At 39.4% G+C, this 24,483-nt stretch overlaps 2 protein-coding genes across 5 annotated transcripts in view; one reads left to right on the top strand and one right to left on the bottom strand.

Moving 5' to 3' along the window:
• Positions 1 to 2,719, bottom strand: DHFR2 (dihydrofolate reductase 2). Its single transcript, XM_008986433.5, has 2 exons — positions 2,536 to 2,719; positions 1 to 1,026 (listed from the first exon to the last, which is right to left on the bottom strand). Exon 2 carries the CDS (start codon positions 852 to 854, stop codon positions 426 to 428), a length of 429 nt encoding a protein of 142 aa, XP_008984681.3. The 5' UTR covers positions 855 to 1,026; positions 2,536 to 2,719; the 3' UTR covers positions 1 to 425.
• A 78-nt stretch (positions 2,720 to 2,797) lies between these two features.
• NSUN3 (NOP2/Sun RNA methyltransferase 3) overlaps positions 2,798 to 24,483 on the top strand; it is a 70,314-nt gene continuing 48,628 nt past the window's right edge. For 2 of the 4 annotated variants that reach the window (XM_008986434.5, XM_008986437.5), the window contains exons 1-3: positions 2,798 to 2,917; positions 4,099 to 4,208; positions 14,110 to 14,453. In XM_008986434.5, coding sequence (XP_008984682.3) covers positions 2,906 to 2,917; positions 4,099 to 4,208; positions 14,110 to 14,453 — 466 coding nt within the window. In that variant the 5' untranslated portion in view covers positions 2,798 to 2,905. Of the gene's footprint in view, positions 2,918 to 4,098; positions 4,209 to 13,693; positions 14,003 to 14,109; positions 14,454 to 24,483 lie in introns of those variants that run through there. The other 2 variants (XM_035282815.3, XM_035282814.3) reach the window with 2 other exon arrangements.

The raw sequence follows: 24,483 nt of genomic DNA, 5'->3' as shown, positions 1-24,483 counted from the left end.
TGCTCATCTTCATCTTTAATAACTTCTACCAACATCTGAAAAGCCCAGCAATGTCAAGGACTGGCAAGAGTGCCACACGTGACGGGTGTGGAATGGCAGCTCACTGTAGCAGGTGCTGGCAACTCAGTCTGGGTCTTGGAGAGGCATTTAGTTACAGCAAGAATATTTCATAAATGGTATCTGATATATTCAAGATTAGTGGGAAATAACATGTTGCTTAGAAATAATTATCAATAGATCTAAAGTCAACAAAATCTTTTTTTCTAACATAAAAACACATACTTTTTTCAAAGGGAGGGGGAACACAACTTAAACCGGAAAACACTTTCATATTAATCGTTCTTCTCATATACTTCAAATTTGTACTTAATGCCTTTCTCCTCCTGGACATCAGAGAGAACGCCTGGGTATTCTGGCAGAAGTTTCTATTTCTCCAAATCAATTTCTGGAAAAAATGTGTCACTTTCAAAGTCCTGCATGATTCTTGTCACAAATAGTTTAAGGTGGCCTGGGCGATTCATGGCTTCCTTATAAACAGAACTGCCACCAACTATCCAAATCATATCTACTTTATTTGCTAATTCCGGTTGTTCAGTAAGGTTTAATGCATCATCCAGACTTCTGGCAAGAAAATGAGCTCCTTGTGGAGGTTCCTGGAGTTCTCTACTGAGAACGAAATTAATTCTATCCTTTAAAGGTCGATTCTTCTCAGGAATGGAGAACCAGGTCTTCCTACCCGTAATCACCAGATTCTGTTTACCTTCTATCGAGGAGGTTGTGGTCATTCTCTGGAAATACCTGAATTCATTTCTGAGTGGCGGCCAGGGCAGGTCCCCCTTCTTGCCGATACCCATGTTTTGGGACACTGCGACGATGCAGTTAGCAAACGAACCATGATAGTAATGAACACCTCCTGGCCCGCTCACTAGGTGGCCAAGATTGGCGTGAAAGTCCCTTCTTCAAATTATTTCACATGTCCACATTGCAAAGACAATACGAGTGTATTAATTCAATAATTGCAACATTCTGGAATAAGCATAGAAAAATAAATTATATAAAATATATAAATGCATATTTATAAAACATAAATTTGTGAAATTATAAAAAATACAGAGGCTGAGAAGTAGAGTGACTTTTCCACAAACATTAAACAGGCAGCATCCAAGAGATGCCATCATTTCACTCCTGAATACCTTATGGTCTTTTGTACCAAGACTAAATTCTAATAATATGCATTTTTAGGTGACTTGGAAACTTGTTTAAATAAATATATTAAGCTTCAAGTCAGATTAGTGGGAAAGACATATTTTACATGAATATAAGACTTGTACCTATAGCACGTACCTATACCGATATGAGCATCAAGAGGCATCAAAAGTTTATGTTTATTAAATATCAGGGACCATATCAAACTGATTTTTTTCTAACTGCTAATTGTTGCTACAAATGAGTGCTACCTGAAGCCTAACACCGAAATAGTAAATTAACTGCTATTCCTATCAACACAGGCGTAATAAACACCTTCCTTCTAGAACCATTAAACGTTGCTCCTTGCTAAAGTTGGGGGAGGCTAGAGTGGCGGGTCCTTTTTGTCTTCATGCATTTGGTGTCAACGCGATAAAAATCACAATGAGCACAGCAGTGAAAATAATAGCAGCAGCTAACATTTGCTATTTCCTAATCACTGTGCTAACCGTTTTACCTGTGCATTCAGTTTCATCATTTAACACTCCCCATTAAAAGAAGGAGATTATCCTCAGGGGCCAGGTTTGGGGAAAAGCATCACTTAATTTCTTTTTTTTTTGAGACAGAGTTTCGCCCTTGTTACCCAGGCTGGAGTGCAATGGCGCGATCTCGGCTCACCGCAACCTCCGCCTCCTGGTTCAGGCAATTCTCCTGCCTCAGCCTCCTGAGTAGCTGAGATTACAGGCGTGGCCACCATGCCCAGCTAATTTTTTGTATTTTTAGTAGAGACGGGGTTTCACCATGTTGACCAGGATAGTCTCGATCTCTTGACCTCGTGATCCACCCGCCTCGGCCTCCCAAAGTGCTGGGATTACAGGCGTGGGCCACCGCGCCCGGCCGACTTGATTTCTTTTTCATTATATTCCACCCTTTTATCCTTGGGTACTGCATGTCTAGGCTAACGGGGGTCATCAGATTTGGTAGATTAGATCCTAACTAGTTTCGCTTTGAGAATAGTTTAAAGCAGTCATCACACAACACATGGCCGGGCGTGGTGGCTCACGCCTGTAATGCAAGCACTTTGGAGGCCAAGGCGGGCGGATCACCCGAGGTCGGTCGGGAGTTCAAGACCAACATGGTGAAACCCCGTCTTTATAAAAATAAATAATAATAACAAGCCCAAAACTCATTGTTTCACTGAGCCTATGCACACATAGGCCGTTCAGCACAATATGTGACTATCTTTGTATTTCTTTTGAGACGCGGCCTCACTCTGTCGCCGAGGCTGCCGTACAGTGGCGCGACCACGGCTCCCTGCACCCCAAACCCGCGCTCGAGCAGTCCTCCCACCTCAGCATCCGCAGAAGCTGGGGCCACAGGCGCGCGGATACGTGACTTCCTAAGGTCGGGACGCCCAAAGCTCCGCCCAGCAATCCAAGTAGCTAAACTCGCCTTTGCCCTGACCCGCGGCCTCCGCGTCCCGGGAGGTATCCGCCTTTACCAGCAACCGGAAGTCACCGCGCGTGAATCTCCCGCGGGACCTCAGCCTCTTCGACGAGATTTCTACAGCGCGGGCAAATCAGTATCTCGCGATAACTTGCAGAGGCACTGTGAGAGTGAAAGTGGCTGCCTGCGGAAGTCAGGCTGTTCTTCCGGTTCCCTGGAGGCTCTTTGATGCCGGTTCGCGTCCACCTCTTGTCTGAAAGCTCTCAGCGGGACCATGCTGACCCCGGTGAGGCCTGGGGCCCGGCTGGGTGCCTCTCTAATGAGACGCTTCTGTACGCGGCCAGGGGGCGAGGGAGGGTGCTGGATCGGGGACATCGCCTGTGATCGCCCCCTGGCGGCATCAGCGTTTCTCTGTCTTTCCCGGCAAGGCCTGGAATAACGCTAAGTGCCGCGATGCCGGGTCCCTGCGGCGCAGCTCGCAGACTTGGAGCCCTTGGCAGGCTGGGGTTTGTTCTCTGCGTCATGGCTGTACCCCGGGAGCTTAGACGTTGAATACACGTTTCCTGGGGGGAGTAAATGACACTGGCAAGGAGGTCGCACAAGGAAATTTAGGTTTACAGAGTTCGCAGATGCCTTTCACCCCGTTATCTTGAGGTCACCCACGGTGACTTTTCAGTGTCGTTGAGAGACAAGGTCTGCTCTGTCCCTCGAGCCGGAGTGCAGCGGCTGGGTCTTAGCTCACTGCAACCTTGAACTCCTGGGTCAGCGATCCTCCAGCCTCGGCCTTGCTGGTAGCTGGGACTGCAGGAGCGGGCCACCACCTGGCTCGTTTTTGTTTTTGTTTTTTTTTTTTCCTTTTGTAGAGACTGGGCCTTGGTATGTTTCCCAGTCCCGTCTTGAACAGGGAAATAATCCTCTCGCCTCTTCCCCGCAAAATCGCGGCTCACTGCAACCTCCACCTTCCGAGTTCAAGCGATCCTCCTACCTCAGCTTCCTGAGTAGCTGCGATTACAAGCGCCTGCCACCACTCCCGGCTAATTGTTGTATTTTTAGTAGAGATGGGGGACTCCCATGTTGGCCAGGCCGGCCTTGAACTCCTGACCTCATGTGATTTTCCCACCTCCGCCTCCCAAAGTCCTGGGATTACAGGTGTGAGCCACCAGCCCAGCCCCTACAATGACTTTTTACAGTTAATGTGTTCCTTTTGACAGTTTACTCAGCCCCGGTAGAGTCTCTTTTAGCCTTTACTTCACATTTGGAAAATAATTATTTGGAAAAACCTTGCTTTTTCGATAAGTAGGTAATGTACAGTTTTGGTACTTGTAAGGTATTGCTCCCATTTTAAGAACTAGTAATTATCCAAAGAAAGTGTTCTTGTCTTGAAAAAAAAAACTTTTGCTAATGTTGAAGTTCAATAAATGTGTAATAATATCAGTGTGTGTCAGCAGCCTCTTCTTATTGTCATAGCTGAAGGGAAAATCAGAAGGGAAGCTTGCAAAACAGATTTGCAAAGTTGTGTTGGATCACTTTGAAAACCAGTATTCTAAAGAACTCGGAGATGCCTGGACTACGGTAAGGTTAGTATAATTCATCTCGATGCTTTATGATGGAACAAAGAACGATATATACTCCTCCTTTCTGTGGGAGGGTTGCCGTGAGGGTAAAAGGCAAAGGAATCGAAGCCTGGGTGTCCTTTCCCACCACGGTTATAGAGAGGAACGGCTTGGAGGAGGTAGACTGAATCATGGCATAATGGAGAGGGGAGAAAGAAAGCCTCACACATTGCGCTGCCTTTGCTTTGAGCAGTCGCTTTTATCCTTGAAATAGGAATGCCCATTAGTTTGACAAAATTAATTATACTGTAAAAGAAAATCATAAAATTCGGATTATTTGGTTTCTGAAATTTAGAAGATAACACAACAAATCTTTCAAGCCAGCGCCGCTTTATCTTAGGCAAAGGTACACTTCATTGGGTAATCATAGTTCTTTCCTATGTCTATGGCTGGGTATGTTTTGAACACATGCATATACACACAAAATTATTTATACTATGAAAAGAAATGCTTAATGCATGGAAGTAGGAGAAACGTGATTTGTATGTTTGGTAAGCTGCTGTTGATGAGTGGATCACTGTACGGGTTCTTGACAGAGTGCCTGATACACTGTATCATGCTCTCTGGAATACAAAGGGCAAGACAGTCCACATGTCCAGTTTACATGCAGTCTAGTTAGTGTTTATGAGCGGGGTGGGGAGCTGGGTGTGGTTACAACCATATAAACGGATTTGTAAATACTGCCATCAAAGTGTCTAACAAAGCCTGAGGGTGCCAGCCGAGGCCTGAGGGGGAGCTGGGTCTCTGGGTCTCGGTGACTTACAGGAGCTACTTTGACAAAAAGAACTAGACCTTCTAGGCTGAGGGGAGAAGGTGCTGTTCATGAAGTTAGGGCGAAAGCCCTCCGCATGTTGTGTGAGGGAGAAAAGTGACATGGCTGCAGATAATATCTGTAACTGAATCCAGACTGATCTTTCAGATGGTTGGCCTACCCATTTTCTTCTTCATCAACCGTAGGCATTTCTCCTTTACAAATGACCGTTCTAAGCATTTTTGAAAACAAAGAAATTAAGTTTTGGCTAATAAAAATCACAAAGGCTGAGGTGATTCTCAGATAATTTTAGGACAATTAAGCTGTTTTAGAAATTGGTAAATGCTATATTGTGCAAGCCATTTATATTTGTTGGTTTTATTTCAAACGTAGATTTTCAAATGGATATTTTCTGTCACAGAGATAAAAACAGAAAAAGTTATGTAATGAATTCATGAGGTTTTCAGTATACAAAGGTACTCAAATAGAATATGCAAATAACTGAACGTTTATTACATGCTTACTATCTGCCAGACATGCTGATTTATGTGATTCTCAGAGCAAACCCGTAGGAGTTTAACTCGCCAAAGTTCACTCAGCTAGTAAGTGGCGGAGCTGAGACTTGAGCCTAGCTTGGCTGACAAGAACTCCCACCGCTCATCCTTTTTCTATGCTGTCTCATATCTGGGATATAATTTAAAAAAAAGGACAAGATTTTAAGAGGTATTTTTTTTCTGTAGACTTTATAGCAGTCTGGCTCCTCGTTTTTCTACTTAGTGTACTTATTTTTCTACTTAGTGTACTCAGAAAGTCATATAGCATTTCTTGACCCTAAACAATATGAGCAGGGAACCGCAATGCCATTTAATTAGCTGTACCTTCTGCTTCATCTACCATATTATTGGGTTTTTGTTGTGATTTAAGTTTTACATAAACAAGCATTAAATTTGCCATTGGCAAAATAAAGGCTTCTCAGCTTAGGAAGTAATCTGAGAGTAGAAGATGGTATGGGGAAATAAGAACAGAATGAAATATTTCGTTTCTTAACTGCTTGTTTGTAAGGCATAATGTACTTGTAGAGTCTAGTTCCAGGGAAAGTCAAGGGCATTTTTTTGGGGGGTCCTATTTAGAAAGATAATCTAATGATGTGATTTATGTTGAGGGCTGTGGACCACCGGTGTTAACCTTCAGAAAGGCTTGTGACTAAAAGCTATAAGGTCAATCAGTCATATGTACATGACCAAGGCTCTGGGAGTGTCCCCCCTGTGCAAACTGTCATACATCACTGCCAGTAAAAGCTAGCCTTGTTGAAGAGTCGCTCCTTCCAAGCACATGCACAGACCCCATGGTATGAAAGGCTCCTTATGTTCGGGAGTTGTAGCCCTTGATGCCCCACCAGAAACTCAAAGGAGTTCCTGTTTGAGGTGTAGTGAGTAACAGATCTGGACACAAATTGCCCTTCTGTGAGATGCAAGGAATAGCCATTGCCAAAATAGAATAGGAAGCCATAGGCTCTTCATTAGCCTCTCTGAAGAATAAAAATAAAATGACTCAAAAACATATTTGGTGCATTTCCATAAAATTGATTTATATTTCATTTCCAAACAACTTTTTCAAAATGGTTGAGCGAGCGCCCTCTAGTGGATAAAAATAGCACTAAATCAAGGAATTTCTCTTAGGTATGGAAATTTACATAGGTTCTGTAATTCCACAGAGTTATATTGTGTTTAACAACTTCTGGATTAAATGATCTTTTGAAGGTAGGGTGGAGAGTAGAATAGTAGGAGAAAAGAATAAAGTCACAGAAAAGTTGAGTGAAAATTATACTCTCAAACATTATCCAAATATGTTACACAATTTTGCAAGATTTTAACTAGCTTTTCATTTTTTAATGCTTTGATTTTGTTAAAATAATAAGTAGTTTGGAGAGCCGTAAATCAAACTCTAATTTTATTAATTTACTCCGGGATTTAGGCCCCAGGCACTAAGCCAAGGAGACAGAGAAGAGTAAGTCAAGGTTCCCATATAAACAAGTGAGAGAAATGGGTCAGCAGTCAGGCTGACACACAGTGTGATGTATTAGCTTAGCTTCATCAGCTGTTTCTTAGAGTTCGGTTATTCCTGTGTACCATCTGTCCAGATTTGCTTAATAGTTTTTTCATCAGTTTTAATATTTTTCTTTTGTTCCTTAGGAATTTAAATATAAGCTAATTTTATTTCATTGTCAGTAAATAGATGTGTCTAGCATATGGTCGATATATGGTGTATTTTTAGAGAATGAATGAATTTTGACAAGATAATATACAATGGCTCACGCCTGTAATTCTAGCACTTTGGGAGACCAAGGCAGGGAGGATCACTTGAAGACAGGATTTCAAGACCAGCATGGCCAATATAGCAAGACCTATCTCTACAAAAAATAAAAAATTAGCTGGGTGTGGTGGTGCATACCTATAGGTCCAGCTACTCAGGAGACTGAGGTAGGAGGATTGCTTGAGTCCAGGAGGTCGAGGCTTCAGTGAGCCATGATTGTACCACCACACTCCAGCCTGGGTGACAGAGTGAGACCATGTTTCTAAAGAAAAAGAAGACAAAGCAGACTTACCATAGCAGAGGGAGGAGCAACAATGAGTGAGATACAGAAAGGCTTTCCAAGGGGTATGTAGGCTCAGGTAAGGGACAGCCGTCAGTTTTCAGATCCTCAGCTTTCATGTATTCTCTTTCAGAAAATTACTCTGCCCCTCTCTATGTAAGGGGGTACATATTGTCCTTTCCCAACCTGCCTTTCTCCAATTTTCTGTCACCCTGTTTACAAAAAACGGCATTCTTGCACTATTCTGGCTTCTGTACTGCATCCCTCCAGGTATTCAAAACCTCCATGTGCCAGAAACTATTGGGGTGTCAGTGTGAGAAAGCAAATGACCTAACAGATTCTCTGACAAGTCAGGTGGTTTCCAGGTTTGGCTTTCAATAAAAGTAAAGGAGCCCTGATTGAGATGTCAGCTAACAACTCATTTAAAATATTTGTGATGATAGGTCGCTAAGTGATTTGGGGATGTAACTCTAAAATAATTCCAAGTAAGAAGCATTGCTGTAACACAATATATTTCATTCTCATCCATTCATTTAACTGAAAGTTTTTCTCAGTTATAAAAACACAAAATGTGCATAAAAATTATGTTGAGTCCTGACTCATTTTATTATAGTAAGAAGTAATATTTATTCATGGATACATGAAAACAAAAGCTCATTTCATTAAAATATCCGTTTCTTACCAGTTTTACTTTTACATTTATAAGTTGTTTTGATCAGTTTTGTACTAATAATATTATTGATCCCTGAATCCAGAAGTTACTCTTTTAACATTCAGAAATTTAAGACCACAGGAAAAACAAGTTTAGTACATACGCATATGTATATGTGGTGCTAGAGAAGTATGATAGGGTGATAAAAAAGGTTTCAGGTATGAAAATATATTAGGATAAAGTTATATAAAGTAGAATGTAAATCAAAGCAGAAAATGAGCAGCATAAAATTTCCACCTATTAAAGATGAGTCAGTCTATGAATTTTTAAATGGATTGTGGTGGGTATCAAACTCGTTCTGATATTTAGGTTCCACTGGCCACATTTTTAAAAGCAGTGTAATTTGTATTTTAAAATGCCAGTTTGTACAGTATGCTGGGAATTGCATCCTTTAAACATATGGTGAGGATTTTAATGTCAACCTAAAATGTGTTTTTCAAAATGGTATCAGTGATGTACTAGCAAATTTGCAGGTCACTGACCTCGTGTGTCTCCGTTTCTGCTGGTACTGAGGTGTTTGCACTTCTCACCCGGAACACCAGCGACTGGAGCAGCTTCTGACTAATTGTGAATCTTGGGAGAAGGCCTGGAGTGTGGTACCTGGCCACTGTTTTCTAGAGTCTTCTTATGTACGTTCCCTCTGCCACCTGTTAGACTACTTGCCCATCCATCAAAGCTTTGGATTTGGAAGCCACTTTCCCTCCAGACCCAGGGTAGCCACCCACCCAGTGCAGGCATGGGAGGGTGTGTGTGAGTGTGAGAGTGTGTGTGTATGTGTGTGTGTGTGTGATGTGAGAAGAATGAAAGACAGCGGCAGGTGTGTGTATTATATTAATAGTAAAGCTGTGTGTTATAAGTTAGAGTAATTAACTAATAAAGCTGTGTATTTTATTAATAAGTTAGAGTAATCAACTAATAAAGCTGTGTATTATATTAATAAATTAGAGTAATTAATAAAGCTGTGTATTATATTAATAAATTAGAGTAATTAACTAATAAAGCTGTATATTATATTAATAGAGTAATTAATAAAGCTGTGTATTATATTAATAAATTAGAGTAATTAATAAAGCTGTGTATTATATTAATAGAGTAATTAACTAATAAAGCTGTGTATAATATTAATAAATTAGGGTAATTAATAAAGCTATGTATTATATTAATAAATTAGAGTAATTAACTAATAAAGCTGTGTGTTATATTAATAAGTTAGAGTAATTCACTAATAAAGCTGTGTATTATATTAATAAGTTAGAGTAATTAACTAATAAACCTGTGTATTACATTAATAAATTAGAGTAATTAACTAATAAAGCTGTGTATTTTATTAATAAATTAGAGTAATTAACTAATAAAGCTGTGTATTAATAAATTAGAGTAATTAACTAATAAAGCTGTGTTATGTTAATAAGAGTAATTAACTAATAAAGCTGTGTATTAATAAATTAGAGTAATTAACTAATAAAGCTGTGTGTTATGTTAATAAGAGTAATTAATAAAGCTGTGTATTTTATTAATAAATTAGAGTAATTAACTAATAAAGCTGTGTATTATATTAATAAATCAGAGTAATTAACTAATAAAGCTGTGTATTATATTAGTAAGTTAGAGTAATTAACTAATAAAGCTGTGTATTATAAATTAGAGTAATTAATAAAGCTGTGTATATATTAATAAATTAGAGTAATTAACTAATAAAGCTGTGTATTAATAAATTAGAGTAACTAATAAAGCTGTGTTTTATATTAATAAGTTAGAGTAATTAACTAATAAAGCTGTGTATTTTATTAATAAATTAGAGTAACTAATAAAGCTGTGTATTAATAAATTAGAGTAATAAAGCTGTGTATTTTATTAATAAATTAGAGTAATTAACTAATAAAGCTGTGTATTAATAAATTAGAGTAATTAACTAATAAAGCCGTGTATTTTATTAATAAATTAGAGTAATTAACTAATAAAGCTGTGTATTATATTAATTAGAGTAATTAACTAATAAAGCTGTGTATTATATTAATAAGTTAGAGTAATTAACTAATAAAGCTGTGTATTTTATTAATAAATTAGAGTAATTAACTAATAAAGCTGTGTATTATATTAATAGAGTAATTAACTAATAAAGCTGTGTATTATATTAATAAATTAGAGTAATTAACTAATAAACCTGTGTATTTTATTAATAAATTAGAGTAATTAATAAAGCTGTGTATTTTATTACTTAGAGAAACTAATAAAGCTGTGTATTTTATTAATGTTAGAGTAATTAACTAATAAAGCTGTGTATTATATTAATAAATTAGAGTAATTAACTAATAAAGCTGTGTATTATATTAATAAATTAGAGTAATTAACTAATAAAGCTGTGTATTATATTAATAAATTAGAGTAATTAACTAATAAAGCTGTGTATTTTATTAATACACAGCTTTGCTTTCTCAGGCCTAGGAAGCACCAGCCTGAGCAGCCTTAGCAGACCCTTCAAGAGTTGGTCTGTTGCAGCTGCCTCTATAGGCAGGATATGACAAGCTGATTTCATTGTTAGAGACGAGGGTTTCAGGGAGGTCAGGGCCACTTGCACTAGTTGAGGGTTGGGGTAAAATTTTCTTTCCTGCACCCTTGTGTAGCTCTGTGCTGTAGTACAAAGGTCTCACACTTTGGGAATCACTCCTGTTAGGCCTTAAAGTCAGTCTGATTTTGATCAGATACTTCCGCCTACCAGCCATGTGACCTCGGGTAAGTTGCCAAATCTCTAAAATCCTCAGTTAACCGCTAAAATAGGAGTAAGAGCTGCCTCTCTCAAGGTTGGTGTGATGATTCTATGATATAAACGTGCAAAGTGAACATTGTACACATCCAATCAGTAACATTTATTAATAATAATATCAGAGAATGGTGGAGGATATGAACTGGGTGGAAAGGCTTCCTTAGGTAAAACTCCCTAAGTTGAGAATGCGTGGGTGAAAGAGGAAAGGTTATTACAGTCAGGGTCGGGGGCATAGTTATGTGGAGACCAGTAAATGTTAAAGAAACTCGTTAGGGGAGATCTTCAGTAGGATTGGGCATAGATCATGAAAGATCACAAATTTCATTTGTTCTATTTAGGCCTTATTTTGTCTAGTCACTAAAGAATGAGATAGAATGATCTCTGAAGAGTTCTACATCAATCTTCAATAAGTACATGTCTTTAAGTCTGATTGGGGCTCTCGCTCCCTAACGTCTTTAAATGGCTTCTCATCACTTTGCAGAGAAGATTCAAAAACCTTATCATAGTATACTTGGTAATCTTCTGCCATGATCCACACCAGACTACTGAAAATTCAGTGTTCTTTCTCATACCTGTTTGCTCATACATGTGGTATTGGCTTTGTCCTGAAACTCCCTTTGTCATTTCTTCCTAGAGATCATTTCTTCTCATCCTTCAAGATTTAATGTATTGAGTAATGTACAAAAGTAATGTTTTTCCTAAATTAATAATCCTCTTAATAAGCTTAAAAGGAAATATCCAGGATTAATAACCTTCCTAAGAGATATGGAAGAAAATGTGAATAAATGGAGAAACATATTGTGATCAGCATTGGAAAAACTGATTACAATAAAGACGTTACATCTCTCCAAGTTTAATGCATCTAATATAATATTAGGCAAGGTTACTATATCTCTACCTGTCTACTTACACAAATATTTTATAAATGTTTTTTAACCTTGTTTCCAAAGTTCATAAGAATAAACATTCAAGATAGTTTCAAAAATTCTGAAAAAAAAAAAAAAAAAAGAAAGAATGAATAGAGTTGTCCTGTCTGATACTAACTGAAAGTGTCCTACTCCTTTTTAGCTGAGGGGTAGGCACATGATGCAAGCCAAGCCGCTCCTGTCTGTATAATTGTGTTTCTGACCATCTTTTTGTTACACGTGACTCAACACTGGATAGCTTTTTCAGCCTGTTTGGAGGGTAAGATTAGGGCGAACTACCATAAGATTTGCAATAGTGAGCATTTGCAGATCTCACTTTGGGGTCAGTTTTAAATTGGTCTCTCCCAAAGTGTGGTCCTGGGTATGAGCAGCATCAACATCACCTGAAAACTGCTAGAGATAAAAATTTCAGGCTCTCTTTCAGCCCTACTGAATCTGAAACCCTGGGTAGGTCCCTATAGTCTTGCATACTTGTTTGTGAACCTCTTTCTTAAGGAAAGAGGTTGTCATCCTCCAAAATAGCTGAAACAGATATGCCATGCTCCTGTGACACACCATCCATAGTAAGAGGCAGTGAAAGGAAAAAGCAGTTTCACATATTAGCCCTAAATTGAAATTCACATGGCACGCTTCCAGTCACAGGTGTTACATTTCAATCCAGCCATTTCTCACATAGGCAACTCCACGGTGTATAGCAGCTGGAATTTATTTAATTGGCCATAGTTAATGAGGCTCCCAAATAACTCAGCTAGAAAGGTCAGCTAGTAAATAAATTAAATATTTCCTGCTGGATCGTCTGTCAGTTGATAGGAGTTTGTGATTGTCAAGAGATGGAACTCTTGGATCGAATACAGATTTAGAAAGGTAAAGCTGCTGGGGGAAAGCCTGCACCATCAATCCATAAGTGGTTTTTAAATCATCCTTGGTTTTGTATCATCTGAGCCACTCATCGCCTCGTTAACTCCATTACTGTAGAGTTCACTGTCGTTAGCTTCCCATACCTTGTATCTTCATCAGAAGAAAACACTCATTCCCTCTAACACCCTTTCATGATAGTGCTTTTCCCTCTAATATTAATAGTTTCTAAGAAATTGAATAGTGGTTCTAAGAAAAACACTTCTTTGTGCAAAGAGTGATGGAGAAAGATTCATTCTGACAGATTTAGAGGTATGTAAAGGCAGGCCGTTTTTTGTTTTTGTTTTTGCTTTTTTTTTTTTTCAAGCTATTCTGCAGGGAGGGACTAAGCTGCGTGTAGGCTGAGGCATACCTCTCTCGTGCAGAATTTAAGGGGCCTCAAAGAACTTAGTAATTATAATGTTACCAGTAGAGGGTCTTCCCTGCAGGTTGTCCAGGTTCTTGGAGTTTTGAACAAAGAATTGGACAAAACGCACAGCAAAGCAAGGAAAGAATGCAGCAACAAAAGAGATTTATTGAAAGTGAAAGTACACTCCATTGAGTGAGACTGGCCAGAGCAGCGCCACAAGGATACAGAATCTTCTCAGGTTCAAATACCCACTAGAGGTTGCACATTGGCCACTCGGTGCTCACCTCGTATCAATGAAGTCGTGGCCTGCAATCAGTCTGATTGGTTGTGGAAAGCAACCAATCAGAGGCTGAAGTGAAGTTATAAAGTTGCATTTCTATGTAAACGTGTGATTGGTTGCAAAAAGCAACCAATTAGAGGTACTTTCAATTTCCCATCTGCCATGCAGAAAAGGAGGGGGTTTGCAAAGAAAGTAGTCCCTGGTCCTTTTGTTACTTGGGCATGGAAAGTTAGGGTTTTCCTTTCACTTCAGTTCTAGGAAGTCAGTGCGAAATGGCCTTAGGTTCCCTGCCTCCAGATCTTTATTCTCCTGCTCAATAATGTAATTAGTTTTTGAAAATCTACAATGAATGAAATACCAGTTTTTAAAATAAAGACAGGACATAACAATGCTGGAGTTAGTCCTATCGGAGCCTCATGAGGCAAAAGGAAGAGTCAGGCATACTGACCCTCTCTCTGCAAATCACAGGTGAGTGAAGTGTAAAACTAGGACCGTATTCACCCGATTCCTAATATAAAATTGTACTGGTATATATAATACTAATATCCTCTCAATTTCTCTCTTTCTATTTCTAGGGAGATTCTAACATCGCCGTCATGCTGGCAATATGCTGTCCTGCTTAACCGATTCAATTATCCTTTTGAACTGGAAAAGGATTTACATTTGAAGGGCTATCACACCCTCTCTCAGGGATCTTTTCCCAACTATCCTAAATCAATGAAGTGTTACCTTAGCAGAACTCCAGGCCGAATCCCTTCAGAAAGACACCAAGTTGGAAACCTGAAAAAGTATTACCTCCTAAATGCTGCTTCTCTTCTCCCAGTATTGGCTCTGGAATTAAGGGATGGGGAGAAAGTTCTGGATCTGTGTGCTGCTCCTGGAGGCAAATCAGTAGCTCTGCTGCAGTGTGCTTGCCCAGGTAGTGTGCTTTTCTTTTGTATTTAACAACGTTGTAACATCTGTATGTTACAGAATACTTTGAAAGAATACATATATGGGGAGAAACATTAGATCGAGTTTGCAAACTCAGGAAGCCTGAGAACTGAGACACTTGTGGAGAAGGTTGGAGATTGTTGCTGAGGAAGTCAGTATAAATAACATTTTTTTCAGCAACTTAATTCTAGCAGGTGATTGGGAATAAAACTTCAATATTTCATCAGTACAAACCTGTCAGATAATGTGAATGCTGATAAGCCTGATAGGTATATTTTATTGTTTATGTTTATACTTGAGAGTCTTATATAGATATCCCTGTCATACTTCTCTGCAACAGAATCATATACATTTAAAATAATTTTTTGATGTCAATAGACTATAAGGTTCTAAGGCAATTTCTTTCCAGTAGAAAAATAATGTGAAGTACATATATACTCTTACATTTTTAAGTAGTTCCATTTTAAAAAGTAGAAAGAAAACAGGTGAAATTAATTTGAATAATACATTGAACTGATACATTCAAAATATTGTTTTAATATGTAATCAGAGTAAAACTTAATAAGAGATATTTTACATTTTCGTTTTTTTTACAGGTCTTTAAAATTGGTTATCTTACAGTTACAGCACATTTCAGTTCAGACTATCCACATTTCAAATGCTTATAGACACGGGTGAGAAGAGGGTGCAGTACTGGCCAATGCAAAAAGGCTTTTCAAGTGACTTTTTGTTACCATTATTACTAAAATCAAAGTGATATACAGTTTTACAAGTATTTGTTAAAAGTAACAAGTCAACATTCATTATAACCTTTTCCTTAATAATTTTTCTTTTAAAGCTATTTTTTTTTTTCTTTTAAAACGAATACAGATTTCCCTGAGTAGACATTACTTATTGCTAGAGGGGGCAGAGTTCGTCATCAATTCTGTCTGGGTTTTGTGTGATAGTTTTGTTTTTATAGATGCCAATGGTGTTCACACAGATAAAAAGATAGAAATATGGCTTGTCATGGTGGCTCACATCTGTAATCCCAGCACTTTTGGAATCCAAGACAGGCAGATCACTTGAACTCAGGAGTTCTAGACCAGCTTGGGCATCATGGGTTTTTCTAGACAAGCTTGGGAAACATGGGAAAACCCTGTCTCTAAAAAAAAAAATTCAAAAAATTAGCTGGGCTTGGTGGTCCATGTCTGTAGTCCCAGCTACTTGGGAGACTGAAGTAGGAGGATTGCTTGAGCCCAGGTAGTGGAGGTTGTAGTGAGCCAAGATTGCACCACTGCACATCAGTCTGGGAAACAGAGTAACACCTGTCCCAAAGAGAATTGTGTTACAGTTGTTTTACTGGTTCTTCAAACTCCTGATTTATAGCCCCAGATCACATACAGATCTTTCATCAAGTATTATTTTAATGATCTATTAGATAAGCATTCTTTAAGTCTGTTTTTTATTTTGTTGAAAGTGAACGATGTGAAACCATCTCAATTACAAAAGGCAGTGTTGCCATTTTTTTTTTTTTTGAGAAGGAGTCTTGCTCTGTCTCTCAGACTTGAGTGCAGTGGCATGATAACAGCTCACGACAGCCTCTGCCTCCCAGGCTCAAGCAATTCTCCTCCAAAAGCCTCCTGAGAAGCTGGGATTACAGGCGCACCACCACACTGGCCAATTCGTATATTTTTAGTAGAGATGGGGTTTCACCATGTTGGCCAGTCTGGTCTTGAACTCCTGACTCAAGTGATCTGCCCGCCTCGGCTTCCCTAAGTGCTAGGATTACGGGAGTGAGCCACTGTGCTTGGCCGACTTATTCGCTGTCTCAGCCAAGACACTGATGTGTTGAACTGCCCTTGTTTGATGTTCTGCAGGTTTCTACTCTCTGGCACATTCTGCCATAGTAGGTTCTAGATGTGTGGGAAGCTTGCTCGCCATTTGTAAAGTTGCTGAAGGGACATGTGGAAGGAGATGCCCCACTGGAGGTGTTATCCTCCTTTCGGAAGTTGATGATCTGAAAATGGATTCTTTTGAAACTGTCCAAGCCTTCCTGTCCCTTAGAACGTTGTTATGCATCCCCAAGGCATATATGTTCTGGTTTGAAGAACTTGTATACTTTTATATGAGAGCATTTCCTGTTGAAATAGATTTAAAATTCTTTTACGACAAATGGAATCCAGTTGTACTAGGTATTGGTACAAATATATATTGGTTAACTGTATTTTTAGGAGAAAATATGCTCCATGTTTTAGAGTTCTGGTTAAACTCAGCTACTGAAGCTTGCTGTATTTTAGAATAAGAAATCACAACAGGAATATTATTTTATAGGCTTACCTTATTTTATGATCTGAGCTGAAGTTCTGTGGACTTATGTGTTATAAGGAGCACTACTTTTTCCTTCTACTCTGTGTCCTTTGAAGTGTTCTTATAAGTTAAAAGGCTTATACTAATTTTTCTGGATATAGAATTTTAGTATTATAAAGGATGGAAAGGAAATGTCAAATTTGGTTACCATTTTGAAAGGAGAGCATTTTAATCCTAAATTATCCTCATTAGTAGGCTATAAATATTTTACACATTTATGGTAGCAAAGTTGATTTGATTAGGTACCCAAAGGCAAACTGATCTATTCTAGGAGTTTGAAGTGGAGAAGAATCGTTCTGTTCTTGCATCAAGGGCAATGAACTACAGGCAGTTTTCCAAGTAAAGTAGCTTTTCATCTAAGTAGGACTAATGATAATGATTACAAAGAAGTACAGATGTCTTCATGCTGATGCTTAAAGCCCAAATTAGGTTAGCTACAGTGCTTGCATTTGGAATGTAGAAGCTATGCTAATCAAAGCTTTTATAAGCAAAATATAAAATGATGGCTGCACTGAGTGTGCATTTGCACATCAAATTTCTTGAGATCAGTACTGGTCTTTATTCTGGGCCAAGAGGCTTATGGCTTCGAATGATTACAAAGCTTATGTTTTAGGATGATTTTAAAAAAGAGTCTACTTTCTATTGGTCCAGCTTCTCTCACCTGTTAACACGTTGATGGACCGACCATGGTTTTTGCCAACATATCCTTTTCAACGTTCTGGTCTTGGCAGAAAAAGAGCAAACTATGTGGATTCTAAATGGAAAAACGTTAGCATATCGACTAAGGTTGACCCAGCTTGGTGGAGTCTTAGTCACCTTTCTGGCTGAAGGCTGTATCCCTCTAGGCATGAACATCCCTTTGATGTCGGTGATAACTTTTTTTGTTTTTTTGAGACAAGGTCTTAACTTTTTTTGAGACAAGGTATTATTCTGTTGCCCAGGCTGGAGTGCAGTGGTGCGATCTTGTCTCACAGCAGTCTTGACCTCCTGGGTTCAAGTCACCTTCCCTCCTCAGTCTCCCAGGTAGCTGGGACTATGGACACATTTTTGTAGTTTTTTATAGAGATGAGGTTTCACTCTGTTGCCCCAGGTTTGCCTCAAACTCTGGGGCTCATCAAGCAATCTGCCTGCCTTGACCTCCCAAAGTGCTGGGATTATAGACGTGAGCCAACGCACCGAGCAGTGCTAACTTTTTGATATCTGGTTGGTAGAGAAGACTGAAAAGACTCTTTTCTTCATTTAATTGCTTTTGTTCTCTTTCCTGCTGCTTCATCTCTAGTCCTTTTTTGCATTCTACAGGTGCCACTTTTTCCTTTTTCTTCCCCTGCTCCTTTCCATCCTTCAGATTATACTTCAGAAATCAGCTTTCCTGGAATGCTTTCTCTGAACTCCCTGCGTTAGGTGGATCTTCTTTATGGTAATGAAGATAATAACCATTTTGGAACGCTTTGTATGCGCCAAAGACTGTGTTAATCACGTTGCTTAGATCTCTGCTTTTCAAACACTTTTTTAGTAGTCTTTGCTTCCGGCATCTTGTTTTTTATTTTTTTTCTTCCTCTCACCTTCTCCCAACATCTTCTGTTACATCCCTGTATATACATCTTCCTAAAGTCCTAGGGCTCTGAGAAACTGTGACTATCACTGGGGACCATTATTTAACTCTCCAGCTCTGTGAGTTGGATATTATGATTTCCATTTTAAAGGTTTAACTGAGACAAGAAGTCCTAAATTGCCTAAGGTAAGTAGCAGAGCTGGGATCTGAACCCAGGTTTTCATTGTTGTAGTTGTGCTATTGACTATTCCAGGGTCTCCCAGTAACACACAGGTGCTGACTTGTGTAGCATCCTCTGTTGGTCTTCTGGAGCATAGGGACAGATCCTTTTTGTTTTTTTTTTGGGACAGAGTCTCACTCTGTCATTCAGGGTGGGGTGCAGTGGTGCAATCTTGGCTCGCTGCAGTCTCTGCCTCCTGGGTTTAAGTTATTCTCATGCCTCACCCTCATGAGAAGCTGGGATTATAGGCGCATGTCACCACACCTGACTAATTTTTGTATTTTTAGTGGAAATGGGCCAGGCTGGTCTCAAACTCCTGGCCTCAAGTGATCCACCTGCTTTGGCCTCCCAAAGTGCTACTTACAGGCCTGAGCCCAGATTCTTATTTATCTTTGTGCCTGCAGCAAATAGCACTGTGCCTAGTCCATGACAAGTTCTTAATAAACCAGAACCTCAAAGTAGTTCTAATCTCAAGTGCATTTTAATGTAATGTCAACCACATTTTAACAAATTTGTTATCACCATTTTGCTCTTTGGTGAGTTTGTAGCATTGCTTCCAGGTAAATTTTTTTTTCTTCGAGAGGGAGTTTCGCTCTTGTTACCCAGGCTGGAGTGCAATGGCGCGATCTCAGCTCACCGCAACCTCCGCCTCCTGGGTTCAGGCAATTTTCCTGCCTCAGCCTCCTGAGTAGCTGGGATTACAAGCATACGCCACCATGCCCAGCTAATTTTTTATATTTTTAGTAGAGACAGGGTTTCACCACATTGATGACCTAGTGATCCACCCACCTCGGCCTCCCAAAGGCTTCCAGGTAAATTTAAAGAAACTTACCATTATCCTTTGCTGCACTTTTTTTTACAGGTGGTAATACATGATTGGGGCAGGAGAAGGCTAACTCCCACCCACCAGGAACGTCAGGCCATCATCAGGCAATGATTTGGCGGTTGTCACACTGCCTTTCTAAAAATGATAATTGGCAGCCAGTACCAGGAGGAGGCAATTTCCTGATGCTCCACAATTGTCACACTAAAGTGATAATTCATTGCAGGCACCAGGGAAAGGCAATTTCCCAAACAGATAAAAACATTTGAAATTGGTAATCAGCTTCCATTAAAATCTTAGGAATTAGGCAAGTGAGCTGAAGCATGCACATCAAGAGACAAAATGGCAGAGTATGACCTTCCGGGGGTATTCTACTAGAAAAGGGAAGAAAGCCTCAGGTGAGCATGTGTGCAGGTTTCTAAACACACTGCATGTGCTCACCTTCCAAGTGTACGGAGGGCATTGTGCTTGTGGGCAACTCACCCTTAAGTAGAATGAAGAGGGCTGCAAGATGCTGGAAGTGGGCCAGCATATAAAGTCCTAGGATTAAGGTTAAACGGGGCACTTGACCTCTAAAGTGCTCGTTTGGGTCTCTTCCAAGTGAACTGTCCTTTCCTGCTCTAAAGCTTTTTAATAAACTTCCAGGACCAAGTGTGGTATCTCACGCCTGTAATCCCAGCACTTTGGGAGGCCAAGGTGAGTGGATCATGAGGTCAGGAGATCGAGACCATCTAGGCTAACATGGTGGAACCTTGTCTCTACTAACAATACAAAAAATTAGTCGGGCATGGTGGCACGTGCCTGTAGTCCCAGCTTCTTGGTAGGCTGAGGCAGGAGAATTGCATGAATCCAGGAGGTGGAGATCGCAGTGAGCTAAGATTGTGCCACTGCACTCCAGCCTGGGCAACAGAGCGAGATTCCATCTCAAACATAGCGCAGCACAGCATAGGATAGAATAGAATTCTTCCATTCCTGCTCTGAAACTTGCCTTGGTCTCTTCTTCTGCCTTATGCCCCTCAGTCGAATTCTTTCTCTGAGGAGGCAAGAACTGAAGTTGCTGCAGACCCAGATGGATTTGCCGCCCCTAACACTTTAGCAATAGGACAGTATCATTATTCCTATTATAATATTGAGAGGAACATAGAGAATGACCATCAATTATAGATTATGGCTCCAAAGAATAATTGGAAAAATTGGAGATAAGGCAAGATTATTGTTTTTAAGTTAGGTCTACTAAAATAAATGAATGAATGAAACATCCAATTTCAGTTTCTTTCCTTGGTCCAAAGATTGCCATGTACCGATGCTGAATCCTCAAGCATTTGTTAAATTCACCCTTTTTCCTGTTTAGAGTAAAAAAAAAAAATTAAGATTTGGTTTGCTTTTGACCATTTAAGCACAGAATTAATTGTCTTAGTGTATTAAATGTTAGTATATATATGAAACTTGCATTATGACACTTTAATTTTATATTTTTAAAAGGTTTAATCAACCTAAGACCATTTCAAATAAAATCTACATCTAAGCACAATAGTATTACAGCATAAAGCAGTAATTCTGCTGGAAGCTATTTTAAAATGCTGACTTGAGAATCTTCACTAAAGCTATAAATAATTTCATGAAAAGCTGCCCTGATTTTCAGTTGTAATGATTTAAGTATTTGTTATTATAATGCCATGCTTTAATCAAGTCATCTGCATTTAGTGTGCACATACTATGTGCAAGGCATTGGATGGCATGTGTACAGAGGTAAGGGATATAGAAATGATGAAGACTTTCCTGTGCTGTGACAGACTGCGTACCCTAACCAATGCCCCCTTAAGAAAATAACTAAAAATGTAGGATATAATATTAAAATTTTTTAATGCATCAATTATCTTTAAATACTTAGTGGCCAAAATCTAAGAGAGAGTGGGAACCTTAAAGATAAATCGTGTACTGAAGCTGGCTTTTGACTTGAGAACATTTGCTTAACATGAAAAACTTACATGTTTTTTATTGCTTCATGAGAGTGAAGGAATAAAAAACAAAGCCAGAGCCTACCCAAGTAGAGCATCTAATAGAAGATTCACTTACATCAAGCTGGGACTCAAAGTGCTATACCCACCATAGAAGGTAAACCAGGAAGAAATTGTCCTCTTCAAATGACTGCAGGGAATGCTGTCTGTCTTCCACTTTGATGCTGGGGGAGGAGAGAAAGTACCCTTTGAAATCATTATAATGAAATTGCAGAACACTGAAAATAAAGAGAAGACCTTAATAGCAACTAGAAAGAATGGAGAGCTTACCTTCAAAGGAACAACCAACAGAGGGTTAACACTTGAGAGTAATAAGAGGAACCAGCATTCAAAGGAATATAAAAGATGACTCAATCCAGAAATATATTCAGTCAGAATATGCTCCTGAGGAGCAAAAGTGAAATAGGAAATAGAGAGAGATGAAGAGTTTGTCACCAAGAGTTCTAAGGGGTGTACTTCAGGAAAAGAGAAAGCCATCCAAGATGGAAGATAGCAGCTACCAAAAAATGAAGAGCAAAGGTAGGATATTATGTGGGAAAGTCTGACAATCATTGCGTATAAAAGACTGTGATAATGTTTCGTGGGGTTAAAAAATGTAAGTCCAAAGAAAACCTAGAGAAACAATGACAATAGCATCTAAAGAAAGGGTATTGCAAGATTCTTGTAACTTTTAGGAGAGTTGGTGAAAATTGCCTTAGCTTAGATTTTTCTTAACGTGCACATTAGAAGTCTTTTGAGTTACCACTAAAAAAGTCAAAATAGAATGTAAAATATTTAAATTAGAAAAAGGTGGTAATTGAATGAAAGATGAGTAAGGACGTGATTCTTTCCTCTGAGGTCCTTAGTATTTGATAGGCAGTGGTGAAGAATGGTAGGGGTGAATTCGGGGGTCATCCTGTGGACCAATCTATGCATCACACAGATGTGTTTCGCTCCATCTTTGCTCTCATCCCTCACCTCGTGGCTGGAGCCACTTGCATTGTTTCCAGAGACTGGAGAAACCCTAGCAAAGGTCACGCCATTCACGCAGTTGTCTGCTGCTGATGCTACCACTGCCACACATCGAAGAGCTTCCTGATGAGTGTCAGCTAACAAGCAGAGGTCATCTCACCTGTGTGCTTGCAATACCAGGCCTTGGGCACTGTCTGGTTTTCTTAGCAGTTGCCTGAAGGGGCCAGGTACACAATCTCAAAGTAGGTGGAAATTATCAGCTCTCGGTATGGACTTTAATGAGAGAAAGAGGCAAAAAGCAGCCGGCAGATTGTTCGTCCTCCTTGCTCCAATGACATTCAACTCCTTCCAAGGCTCTGTAATTTCAAACTGTAGAGATACCCGAGAGACTAACCAAAGCTGTAGGCAGCTTGATTACAAATCCTCCTGTATCTTTCATGCTCCTTCCATGATTTACTTTCTTTTTTCTCTCACTTTTGCTTCATTAGAATTGGTCTCTCTCCATACCATGAACTTTTGTCTTATATTGTTTTCTAGTGATTTCAGGATAAGACAAGGGCTTTTAGATACCTATTTAAGTTCCATTAGTGAGTCCTCCAAAAGACACCCAAAATAAACATGAAAACTGGCTCTGCAGATGTGCTTTTAGATGATTTTCTACTCTTATGCCCAACAAAATTGATGGCATCTCCTGAGCTCCTTCCCTGTAGATAAATACGGAGACCTGGGCCAGGTGTTGTGGCTCACACCTGTAATCCCAGCACTTTGGGAGGCCGAGGCAAGTAGGTCACCTGAGGTCAGGAGTTCCAGACCAGGCTGGCCAACACGGCAAAACCCTGTGTCTACTAAAAATACAAAAATAAGCCAGGCATGGTGGTGCACATTTGTAATCCCAGCTACCTGGGAGACTGAGGCAGGAGAATTGCTTGAACTTGGGAGTCAGAGATTGCAGTGAGCCGAGATCATGGCACTACACTGCAGCCTGGGCAACAGAGCAAGACCCCATCTCAAAAAAATAAAAGAAAAGAAATGTGGAGCCCTGGTAGTAGAGAAGGTAAGCCATGCTCAGAAATGCTCATGCGAGATGAGCAAGAGAAGTACAGAGTATGTTTTGGAAATGGAATAGTCCATCAAGTTTGGTAGAGCACAGAGCATACTGGGGCAGTGGTGGGAGATTAAAATGGAGAGACTGTCCTGAGGTCTGCTACTATGGACCTTGATTTAAAGGCTTTGCCTTTGAACTTTATTCAGTGGATGATAGGAAGTCATTAAAAGATTTTTTTTTAACTTTTTAACAGTGGAATGACAAAAAACAACTATTTATGTGTGTGTGTGTGTATGTATGTATATATATGTGTGTGTATATATATATGTATATGTATTTGAGCAAAGACTTTACACATTTTTTTTCCCTTCTACACTAAAATTTAATGTTCAGTTACTTCTCTAGTATTGTTTCCTTGGTAACCTGACAGAGATTGTCCCTGTGTTTCTAGGCAAGATTGCTTATGATAAAAATGGCCCTGATTGGTAAACTGTATGTGGGCTGGGAGAAAAGATAAATAACCCCTAGAGACCTGATAGAGATGCCATGCTTTGGGTCTTCCGAGTGCAGTGATTCTTATGACTGGGCATGTCCCTGTGGGGACACTGAAAGCCTGTGGACTTGTTAAAAGAGATGATGGTTCCTGTGGGACAGGAGGCTTTTAAGCCAGGACACTTCCTGCATCTGCCTCGATGTGAGTCTCATCTTCTTACACCTGAATTACCACCTGTGTTTACTCTTAAGAGTTAGTTCTTTAGCGTGAGAACTGTGTCTGAGGTATTGGTGTATAACATATCTATGGGAATCTATAATTCTTTATAGGTTTTACCTCTAATAAAATTAAACTTGGTGTAGCAAATGCTGAGAGGTTCCGAGAGACTGTGTAGGCATGACTATTGTAAATGTTTTATGTAGTAGGTATGTGTATCTATATATACATACACATGTACACATCTGGATTTCTGTTTTTAAAGCATAAGAAAATTATATTGTTTACCTCTGAGCCCTATATCTGCATAATTATGATGAGTTAATTTCTTCCTGAAATTTACTTGCTG

Source organism: Callithrix jacchus, chromosome 21, assembly GCF_049354715.1.
Source record: "Callithrix jacchus isolate 240 chromosome 21, calJac240_pri, whole genome shotgun sequence".
Taxonomy (NCBI): Eukaryota; Metazoa; Chordata; class Mammalia; order Primates; family Cebidae; genus Callithrix; species Callithrix jacchus.
The sequence above is the reverse complement of the archived record's forward strand: the minus strand, read 5'-3'. Positions and strand labels throughout refer to the sequence as shown.